The sequence below is a fragment of the Hetaerina americana genome, unplaced genomic scaffold (assembly GCF_022747635.1).
Source record: "Hetaerina americana unplaced genomic scaffold, ioHetAmer1.1.p SCAF_1, whole genome shotgun sequence".
NCBI classification, from domain to species: Eukaryota; Metazoa; Arthropoda; class Insecta; order Odonata; family Calopterygidae; genus Hetaerina; species Hetaerina americana.
This window is the reverse complement of record NW_027286069.1, coordinates 67,295,635-67,306,899: the sequence shown is the minus strand read 5'-3', so window position 1 is coordinate 67,306,899 and position 11,265 is coordinate 67,295,635. Positions and strand designations below refer to the sequence as shown.

At 36.8% G+C, this 11,265-nt stretch overlaps 1 protein-coding gene across 1 annotated transcript; it reads left to right on the top strand.

Moving 5' to 3' along the window:
• Nucleotides 1-465: 465 nt before the first annotated feature.
• On the top strand, nt 466-11,060 carry LOC139685927 (ribitol 5-phosphate transferase FKRP). Its single transcript, XM_071583062.1, has 5 exons — nt 466-1,524; nt 1,723-2,164; nt 2,683-2,816; nt 3,256-3,444; nt 9,298-11,060. Exons 1-5 carry the CDS (start codon nt 778-780, stop codon nt 9,505-9,507), a joined length of 1,722 nt encoding a protein of 573 aa, XP_071439163.1. The 5' UTR covers nt 466-777; the 3' UTR covers nt 9,508-11,060.
• Nucleotides 11,061-11,265: the final 205 nt, after the last annotated feature.

Here is an 11,265-nt window from a genome sequence, read left to right as displayed (position 1 = left end):
TAGCAGCCCACTGTGGCACCTCACACAGTGAACAAAGTAAGTTCCGGAATTTTTGTCGTAAAGCGAAACAAATTTTTCCATGTAAATTAATGTGAAATACAGTCATGAATTCTTTGCTGAAAAAATAAATAGATTAAATTCGACACTAATTAGGTCATCGCGTATATGAGTACCTAAAGAGAAGAGCTGATAGGATTAAAGATGTCGTTTGTGCTTTGAAAACTAAGGGAAATTTTCTATAATGGAGATCTTCCACAATAAATTCTTTATCATATCGCAGTATGGAGAATTATGCAACGCAATTTTTACAGGAAACCTGAATAAATTCTTTTCCTTTTAGGAAACAGGTGTTTATGCATTCGGGGAATGACTTAACTTGGGCGCCCATTCCTACAAGTCACTGCTGCCATCTTACGAGCAGATAACACACAGTAGTAGACAAAGCAAATGCGAAAATATCATGGTTGTTTTCATCTGGTTAAATTTGACAGCTTTTAAACGCCAATGTTAATCATGTCAGATTATTTTTCTATAATACGCAGTTATAGTTCTAGTGTAAATAATTTTAAACTTCGAAAATAGAAGCCAAAGCAGCGGGGGATGTTTTATGTCGACTATCCAGTTACGAAAATTATGTAGCAGTGAACGAATAACTGAAGAAGGCAACATCTACGTCTCAAGGAGCCTAACTGAAAGTAGGAGAGGTATTAGTAAGATTTATTTCGCTTAGGTTCAACAGCCCTGTAATACTCATGACCGATTCAGTCTGTGTTTACCATGCGAATCCGTCTCGCCAAACTAAGCTCCATAGTCATAGTCATACTAAATTTATTAGCGTTGATATACATATGGAAATTACTTTCGATAATTGGTGAGGATCGGAGTAATACCTTGAATAAGAATGCTTTGAAGAGCCCTCCTCCGCCCAATATAGATGTGCAGCATCTGGGGAAATCTGTTACAGTTGTTATCAGGAATTTTGAGATTTTTGAGAATGATGTCGTTCCCACCGTAAAATCAGTAGTTTCTGTGTTTCCAAACATCCATATCCTTATTGTCAGTGACACTATTCCATATCCACCGTTAAACATAGACCAGTTAAGTAATACAACTTCGCAAAATGTTAAAGTGTTGAGCCTGGAGTTGCAACTTACTGGATCCCTCGAAGAAAGAAACCCCTTGTGGTATATAAAAACTAAATATGTACTTTTTGTTCCTGATTCTTCAAGAATTCACAATGAAGTTGCTCTTCAGAGTATGATGTTAGAAATGAAAAAGTGGCCTCATAGTATAGTTGCTCTGCCTTTTCCGACTACAAGAAAACCGCATTGTTACTTAATAAATATGAACCGTAGAGAATGGACTTTGACTTATGAGAGAAAGGCTAATTTGCTCGAGTGTGATGCAGTTGAGGGCAAGCAGCTCCTTTTAGTGGAGGCTGAAACCCTAAGAAGACTTCCAAATCCTTTCATGCTTCCATTTCCAGATTCTTTTTATATGCAGACTGCTGCCATTGGAGTTAAGGTAAAACGATTTATCATCAATAATTTCAAATCTATCACATTTTGAAGTAGTTTAACTCTAGTCAATGACTCTCAATAACGGTGCTTGTACCAGGTTAAAGTATAATATTTTTTTTTATTTACCGTCATTAGCTCTTCTTGAAAATGGGCTGTAAACACATCATTATTAGTTACTGCTATCATATAATTATAATTTCAGGTGCATTTGCTTCCTCATCCAACACCGTCCATTGTTGAAGGCCGTTTATTATTTCAAGACAACCATTTGCAATGGAAAGCAAATGACCTGCAGCAAGCCCGAAGAGCCAATTTGTTCAAAGTTTTTGGGTTTAAGAAAGTTGTATATGTAGGTGGTTCTGATGGAAAATCAGGTGATCCAAAGTCTTCAGCTAAAAATAAACCAAATCCTCTGGGTGGAAAGAGGGCACCTGGCCAGTATTCGGGTCTGACTTCAACGACAGTTGAATGGTTTGGGTGTAGCCGAAGCACCCTTCGTTGCTTCCCGACTGTAGTAAATGATACACCATCATATCTATTTGAGGGTCGCTGGACTCCACCATGCTGTCTTGAAGGACTTCGTGCAACTGCAAGACATGCATTTGCAGCTTTAAGAAAGTCAGGGGTACGCTTCTGGTTGGAAGGCAAGTTGATGCTGTAGTGTCCATTTTTATTTTTTTCATGTGCTCCCAACTTCCTGTTCTTTCAGCCAGGAGTTCATCTTGGTACCTTGTTATTCATGCAATTGACTGAAATGTTGTGGCTTCTCAAACTCTCATTTCAGCGTACTAGTTTTGGGTAGTGCAATTAGTTCAGCAACAACTATAAGCTTAATAAATGGTCATGGAAATAAAAGTATTAACCTTGCTTTTATGTATCAGAGACGAGTTTGAATGATGGAATGTAGAATACATATTAGATATTGATTTTTTGGCTTCATTATATTTAAAAATGAAAGTATCTTAAAGGAAGTGAAAATAGTAATGTGCTTTCATGCATTTGTTTCCATATATTCCCATTATAAATTAATTAAAAGTGAATACTACCTATTGAAATTAGAACAATGGTGGGTACAGATGGCACATGATATTCAATTATTAAGTAAAATGAATGCAATGGATCATTTTTATCCAATATTCTCTCATTGTGGCACATCTTGCAGGTGGCAGTTTACTTGGAGCGGCCCGCACAGGAGACTTACTCCCATGGGATCATGATGTTGATGTGGGAATGTATGAAGAGGATATTGCTCGTGTCCCATGGCTTTCTAAGCTTCTTGCTCCAAAGGGAGCAAAAGTATGTAGCAATTTGAATTAATTTCTCCTGTAATTCACTCTTTCCACCCTTAAAAATTAAATTATACAATTTACCCGATATTTCTTGCATAATTATATACATATTACAATGATTCTTGCCAAATCATTAAATAGGAAATAGTATTATTCTGGTCATTAAATGTGATAAAAGTGAGTGTATACCATTTTAAATTTAATACTTTTATACTTAAATCAGCATACTTAAGACCCATGTTCTTTTTTCAATACCCATTTTCACTTCTTCATATAGCAAAGATCAACTGAACTTATGTATGGGTAACTGGAAGTCAATAAATAGTGGCACTGTGTCATTCTGTAAAACTTTTCATATGATTGCACATAATGCCATTCATTTGAATGGATGTGTGAGGAAAATATGAACAATTGAAACAAACAAAGCTAAATGTATTTTCACTTAGGGTGGTGGTGCAGTAGGAGGAGATTCTGTGACGGATGATCGCGGCTTTGTTTGGGAGCGTGCCACTGAAGGTGATTTTTTCCGTGTCCATTGGAGTGGAACAAACCGTCTGCATTTGGATATATTCCCATTTCGTCCCACAGCAAATGGCACTATGACCAAAGACACTTGGTTTCCAACCCATCCTCAGGTAATGACTGCATACATCATATTGATTTTTTCTTTTATGCATCAGTATTTGCTGGCACAGTATTTCCTACAAAGGGATTTTAAAAGTAATGAATTCTATCTTTGGCTGACGAGTGAAGTTTTTAAGTGCACATATATTTTTTTATGAATGTTATTTGCAAACTTGTTTTATTAAAAGGAGGTAAAGTTTAGTAAGAAATAGGTTGGTTATAGTCAAAACTTGGATTTTTTATGAATAAATATTCTTTTACCAGAAAATGCATAGTTGAAAGTAGGAGGAAAAATTAACTACTATATTTTTTCATTAGCATTCAATATTAGTATTTACAACTATCCTGTGGTGTTTTGTAAACTTGTGCCTCTTTTTGTTATGTATTCTGCAATAAGATAAAGAATCGTGTGTCATCTTTATCCATTATGCTACCATCTCTCATTAAGACACCCTCCAAGGTTTTGGGCTTTTAAACAACTCTTTGATGTGTTCCTTTTACATGTCACCTGTAATTGAAGAAGGGTGTGTTGCAATTTTAAGTGTTAGGGTATGTCTTGTTAGCTCAGGCTCATAAATGCCTTGGTGTTCTATCTGTAACCATCTGAAACCTATCTTAAATGTTAGACTACCAAATAACAATAATATATCCTGTCTTTGTCTTCATTTAGCACAATTACATTTGCATCTGTGACATTGCTGCATTTCATTTTTTTCTCCAAGTTGACTCTTCCCTAGGTTATGTCTTGTTTTTGGTCTCACTTTGACATTATTTGAATCTCACATGACTTAGTTTAGTCGTCATAGCTATCCATGAAAGGTAGGGTTTGGAAATTCCTTTCTTCATTTGTACTTTGGTTTATATCATTCATTTTTTCCACAGAACTGAACATATTGTATCATAAGGTAACCATAATAATGCAATTATTCGTAATAATTCATTCTGGAAGAGGTAATATATGTTTGCAAAAGAAACACTTGGTTTTTCCTCATAAAATTTAATCATGACCTAGGTTTCGACGCTCAGCGTCATCATCAGGTGAAATACAGGCCAAAATCTTTCTTTATATACTAGAAGGAATGGGGAGGTGGGGTGGGTGTATGGATGTAAGAAAGGAAGAGGAGATGGTGGGGGAGGGAAAAGAGCGGGATTGGGGTATTACTGTGAAGGAGGAGTCAAGGTTAGGTCCTCTTTTCTCGGAGCCTCTGGGGGGGTGGGGGGGGGGGGGCGGGGAAGGTTAAGGAAGCATGGTAGGGAAAGGGTTGCCTGGTGTGGGTTCGCCTTGGGGTTAGTAGAGATAGGACAATGAGTTTGGGAGTTTAAGGTTGAGGAGGGATGACCGGGAGTTGCATAGCACATCGTTCACTATATTACCGGTAGAATTTGCTTTTTCCAATATCTCCATATGTTCCAAAATGTCCAACTGGGGGCCTTCTCTTTCGAAATGTAGAAACTCCACGCTAAAATCAACTTTATGTGGAACTTACTTCAACGTTATGTGGAAAAACCAAGTGTTTCTTTTGCAAATATGTATCGTTTCCACAAAGTGACGCCTGAAGTTATCTCTTTTAGGTAATATATGGAAAATGAATTGTATATTACAGATTTGATTCGAACTGCATGTGAAAATAACTAAGGTTGCTAATTAAATAATTCGTAACTCAGCAACTTGATATGATTTAATGAACAGATATGGAAATGTTACTGCTGGTTAAGTTTGACCCCACATCGCCCAACTCATGTTACTGGCAAACTGGCTATCCACCACGGCCAGCAAGACTTCTCAATTTTAAAATTATCATGAATAATGAGGCTAACAATGCTGGCTGGTCTGGAGAGGAGTGATGCTTATAGGGGTACCTTAGTGTTTACAAATCAATTCACCAGGGCTTTAAGAAAACCCTGATTTCAATGGTAATAATAAACCAATCAGTTGCAATGGTTATGACTCCTGAGTTAGCAAATACTTCAGTCACTTACATTTCATGTGGTATTGAATGATACTAGTAATTGACTTGATATATTCAAATGTATGACATGACAATTTTTATTTTTCTTAAGGTTTTTCATTGCACTTGGACATATAATGTGGGAGTCATTGCAGTATGTGCATTATTGTTTACTGACATCAAGGGAGTTCAGCATCAGGAGAGTTCAGAAAAAACTGTGATGAGGGCACTCAAATCCTGTAAATATGAAATATCCAAGGGTCTACACAATCATAATGAATTCATTGTTAAAGTAGAATTCAATTCAGGTTTGAGATCATTCAATCTTAAGCCATGAGCTTATTAGCAGAGAACTAAATTGAATTTTTCCTATTGAAATCTATCATTATAAAAAAAACCTTGGTTCCAGAATTGGATGATGCTGTCTGACTAGCTTTCACTATAGCATTGTAACGGAATAGTGCTGTTGGTGTAGAAATGTATAATTGTCATTAAGTTTTGACCGTTTGGAAAGACTTTTTATTAATTTTAATAATTTTTAAGGAATGTTATTAAGCTTTGTGAGTTCTAAATAATGAAGTATTTACAGTTTATTTTTTAAGAACTCAAATTAGGGTACCTCCAAGTGATATATATTTTTTGTTGAATTTTCTGTGGTTTATCACTGATGCTTAAAATTAATATGGATAGTGCAGATGAAGAAAATATTGTGTACAGTTTAACCGTACTTGGTACATATTTTCTGTACCTAAAGAATGTTTGGCCAGTATAACAATGACAGCGTCGTGAAAGATAATTTTAATAATCCATTGCCATAAAATCCATATAATTGTACTTACTTGGAAAGAAGGTGCAAGGGGTTTGAGATGGTGTGGTGGCTCTTGTCCTGGCTTCCTCCCCTGAGGGCCTGGGTTTCAATATCTGAAGTGACAGTATTTTTAATTGATATCCTGATACCCACTTGGGGTGCTATGTGGAGAGCACTTCAAGTAAGTATGCCTGTCAGATTGGATGTTTTACTGTGGATCCTCTGGCAACTATCATTAAGAGTAGGCTAATGTTGATGCCAAGTTTCTCTCAACCCTTCCTTCATTTCCCTAGCATCCTACCCCGACTGCAAGTATATTACCTAAATGGTGCAAATGACATTACTGGCATTGTTGCCTCCCCTGATAACCACTGCAACAATAAGGTGAGCACTGCATCAACTCATAGCAATAATATTGCTACTCATAGCACTAATAGAATGGCCATCTGTAGCAGAAAAAAATGCATGGATCAGAGTTCATAAGAAACTGGAGAAATGGGTTTTCATGCCCTGTGTGAACTGACATTACTTTCAAGTTTCATAACTACAGTCAAATCTCGTTACTATGCTACCTTTAGGGACCGAGCAAGAGTGGCATTGTGACGAGGGTTTGTAAAAACAGCTTCAATTTCTCAAGTTACCCATCAGTCCAAAGCTCTCAAGAATCGTCGGCTGGCGGATCTTCTTTCAGCGGATCTCGTGCATCTCGTTGTCTAGCTGATTGCATGCTTGCATCACACCAGGCTTCCTGCTTCTCTGTTTCATGAACTTCCAGATGGTGCTCCAAGCATGCTGGGCTTCCTCGACAGTTATCTTGTCATCTTCGCTTTCCACCAGCTCCACACTGCACAGCATCTCCTCTGCAATCTCCTCCAGTGTGAAAGACCCACCAGTCACGAGGCACTCGTCGGCTTCGAGAAAGTCAGACAGCTCGATCTCCCCGTTCTAGTGAATCTTTTCTTCAGCAGGCAGAGCTTCCCAAATCTTGAGCAGCTCTGCATCCTGTGCCTCAGTTTGGATCTCTTCAATGAACTTGGCCTTCGTGAAACAATTCCTGATCGTTAACTTGCTGACCTGCTCCCAAGCACGCCGGGCGACTAGTAGAGCATCGAGCAACGTGAACTTGAACTCCTTTCCCTCGTCCATAGCCTCAAGCTGGTGGCATAGCAGGAGCTTCTAGTAGTTGCAATTGAGGATCTTTATGATTCCTTGATCCATTGGTTATGAATTGGCTGTCGTGTTAGTTGGGAAGAAGACCAGTAGGATGTTGTTCAGCTGGAGCTCGGGAGGGTGGCCAGAGAGGTTATCGAGACAGACCAGCACTCGGCGTCCCTGCTGGTCGAGTAGTCCGTCCCAAGCATGCAGTATCTCTTCGAAAAGCTCCACCGTCATCCACGCCATCGAGTTTACCTTGTCCAGGTTGAAGACGCCATCTGCAGAGACCTGCCTGTGTTAGGGCCAGAAAACCTGTTGTTGCCACTCAAGAAGGGATTGCGAATCCACCGCTCCTGCTTTGCCCTGCTCTGTCTTGATTGTGATGCAGTGGCGCCTCTTGAAATTATCCAACCAACCATTGCTTGCCTTCAAGTCCGGGATGTGCTTCAGCTCAGCCAGTTTCATCGCCTTATCCTTCATCAGTTTGCCACTGACAGGCAGATTCTGTCCTCTTGCTTGCTTCAGCCACAGGAGCACTTTCTCATCAAGCTTGGGTCATAAGTCTGTGTCAACTTCATGTGCTTTGATGGAACTCCAACTTTGATTGCAGCCTGGATTGCACCCTTCTTGCTGAGAATGCCCTTCACGGTGGCTCTCTTAACTTCGACGCCCCATTTCTTGCTAATCTCCCTGGCCAACTTGGACTGATTCGGCTCCTTCTTCGTGGCATCAATGATCTCTTTTTTCTCCTTCAGCGGAAACTCGGTTCGCTTGCATTTCTGAGCTGATATTATGGGCTGAGTTTAAAAAAAATCACACCACTGTTGTGCACCTACGAATTGAGTTATGTTGTGCACAGCTGGACTGTAGTTCGTCGCTTCTCCTTTGGGACGTTAGTGTAATAATGGACCACTGTACAGGAATACAGACTATTTCACGGCTCGTGCCTTTTAACAGTCAGACTATAGCGGCATAGTAGCAAGAGTTGGGGGTGACTTAGTAAATTTATTTTGCATTGAATTTTTTTGGGACCGAGCAAAAGTGGCATAATAGCGAGAGTGGCATAGTAAGCAAGGTGGCATAGTAACGAGATTTGACTGTATCATAAATACTTTTTATCTCAATTAGAATAATTAATATCCCTGTGCTTGTGATGAAATATATCAATTCAATATAAAGTTGTTAATAATTATTATTATAACCTGTAATCTACCACTTAAGTTAGGTTTTGGATGGATACAAGCTACCAAACGGCTGAACAACAATTCCCTTGTCTCTCCTAGCAAAATACAAATTGACATCTGACAGTACATTGTTTCTCTTTATTCCAGCCAATTTGTCTATCCTATTCTTTCCTCATCTGGTTATGGTTTTTCCCTCTGCCACAGTCTTCCACAGCCCATCGCAACTTATTTTCTCGATATCCATGGTGGAGGAAATAATAGTTTAGTTGGTAAGAGATTTATCAATGGAATTGGGGTTGTAACAATTTCTGGGGACTGTGGATGAAAGTAGATAAGTATATGGTATAATTTGCTGTGACTTATATCCTGTGGAAATATATGTAATGTACAATCAGACAGTGTGGATGCAGTTACACAAGTATTGAGAGTCTCATGTAAGGAAACCTTTTCATAATGACAAATGTTGATTTTTTCCTGTAATTTCCTTTTGGATTACTGATAACCCCAATGACATCTTCATTATATTCTGTGGGCTTTATTTAGTATAAAATCATGCTTCAATGCTTTTGTTAATAAGCAAAAATATGAATCTTTATTCCCATATTTATGCACAAGTAATATTCATTTGCGTTTATTTTGACTTAAGAAGATTTTGCGAAGAGTATTTGTCCTGAGAGCATTCTTATTTGTTGTCTGTATAAGTGTTTTTTGGGTTTTCTATTCCACTTTTCTTTCCTTTCTATTATTTTCCTTGTGGTCTTTTAACAGGACAGAGAATTTCCAGAGCACTTTCTTCGCCCTCTGTCAACTGTAGACTTCATAGGTCGACGAGTACCCGCTCCTAATAACATACGGGATTTTCTAGAGCTAAAGTTTGGAAAGGGTGCTATTGAAAGGCCAGAATATCCAAATCCTAAAGCTGTGAAGTGGAAACCACCTCAAGGAATAGTTCCAACAGAAGAGGGAAATGTCCAGTGACTTCTTTATTAAGGTGCTTATGTCGCATAGATTTTTATCATTAAAGTGCCAATGTAGTATTTTTATTGTAAAATGTATGTATTTTTGGCCTGATAGAAGATTTGAAAAGTGTAGTCAATACTTGTTATTATGTGGGAAATTACTTTCCCTGTTGTTCTTTTTTCCATACTAGCTTTTATGTATTGTTGTGCAATACTTGCAAGTCCTACTTACAATCTATGATAGTTGACATTTATAAAAGATCTGCACCATAGATTCATGCTCAAGGGTGAAATTTATTTCCCTATATCTCCAATCTTATCATTTTAAAACTTAATATATTTTAATAATAACTTTTAAATTTAAAAATTCTAGTGCCAATGTCATAGATGTTACATTAAAAGCTCGAAGTTAAAATGGTGTCTGTTGTCAGTGAGTCAATAGCTGAAAGTAACAGAATTATGAAATGTGTTTATTGTTGTAATGAACAGCTGATATCTAGTTTTTATAAATCAATGGTATTTTGTGATCAACCTTAATGACTCATTTTGTTGCTATTAAAAGTAGAATTGTACTGAAAATATGCATAGATAGTTTTACAAGTGTTTTACTATTGCTGACATTGTATTGGCCATAACAGACTCCATATTTCCTCTTTATCTTCGCTATTTGCTGATACGCACCAGGTGATTAATTTTTATATTATTTTTCAGTCTTAGTTATTTGTAGTTATTAATCTCTTAACCTTATATTTGCTGGAATAGTTATGGTATTTAAATAAGCCATTTTAGTAACTTTTCTCTGTGTCTGATGTCATCTTTCATTAACAAACTTAATAAAATTCTTTTAAATTCCATTTAATGTATATAATGAAAATTGTGTACATAATTGCATTGAAATGTATAGTATGTTAGACTTTGAAATGACTGACCTAATGTTTGTAAAGGGACTATTATAATTGTGACGTAGACTGGACATGTCTCTTTTATAAAATTAAGAAAGTGTTAAATACATTCTCAAAATGTTGTAAATTATCTAACAATTGATTGTAGTTAATGGAGAATATCCATGGGATTATAAATATTCTAGTTAAATCATTGTACATATAAGTCTGGATGAATCATTTGAAGCTTTAGATAGTATTCATTACCTTGAAAATACTATGATAATTTTCCTGTTGACATAATACATTATGCATTTTCAGAGTGAATAGAATTTGCAGTGATGTCATATTACTTCAGGATTTTGTTTGCAACAATTTAAGAGTGTAAAAATCATTCCTCTTGACCATCCGGGTCAAGGCAAATGATTTTTACACTCTTAAATTGTTCCATTGTAATGTGTATTAGTGGATGACTCTGTCAAAAGTTAATGTTGCGGCTATCTCCTGCATTTTCTTTGAATTAGGATTTAGTTTGCTTATATTATTGAAGTTGAGGAATTCATTTCACCAATAAGTCCTATCTGCAAGACTACAAACTGTTCCTAAACTTTAGTCAACCCCAATACTTGCTTCCTATTTTTTGGATTGAAATGGAATAGGTATAATGCAATTGAAAATCTTTAATCTGACATTGTTGAGACCTTAGATTAATTTTTTTTTCTTTTTGGATAAAGATACATCTTTTTAATCAAGTATTCAATTGATATTTTTATAATTTTTCTTTATGTATTCCATTATTAATCATGGACACAAATAATTCTGAAAACTTGCTTCTAATTCCATAAGCAATTGTAAAATTTATTTATTTCTGACTGAATGCCTTCAAAGAAAATATA

Coding starts and splice junctions, on each gene's coding strand:
- LOC139685927 (XM_071583062.1), top strand. CDS start 778: ATGCGAATCCGTCTCGCCAAACTAAGCTCCATAGTCATAGTCATACTA. Junction 1,525..1,722: donor CTGCTGCCATTGGAGTTAAG/GTAAAACGATTT, acceptor TTATAATTTCAG/GTGCATTTGCTTCCTCATCC. Junction 3,445..9,297: donor GGTTTCCAACCCATCCTCAG/GTAATGACTGCA, acceptor GTCTTTTAACAG/GACAGAGAATTTCCAGAGCA.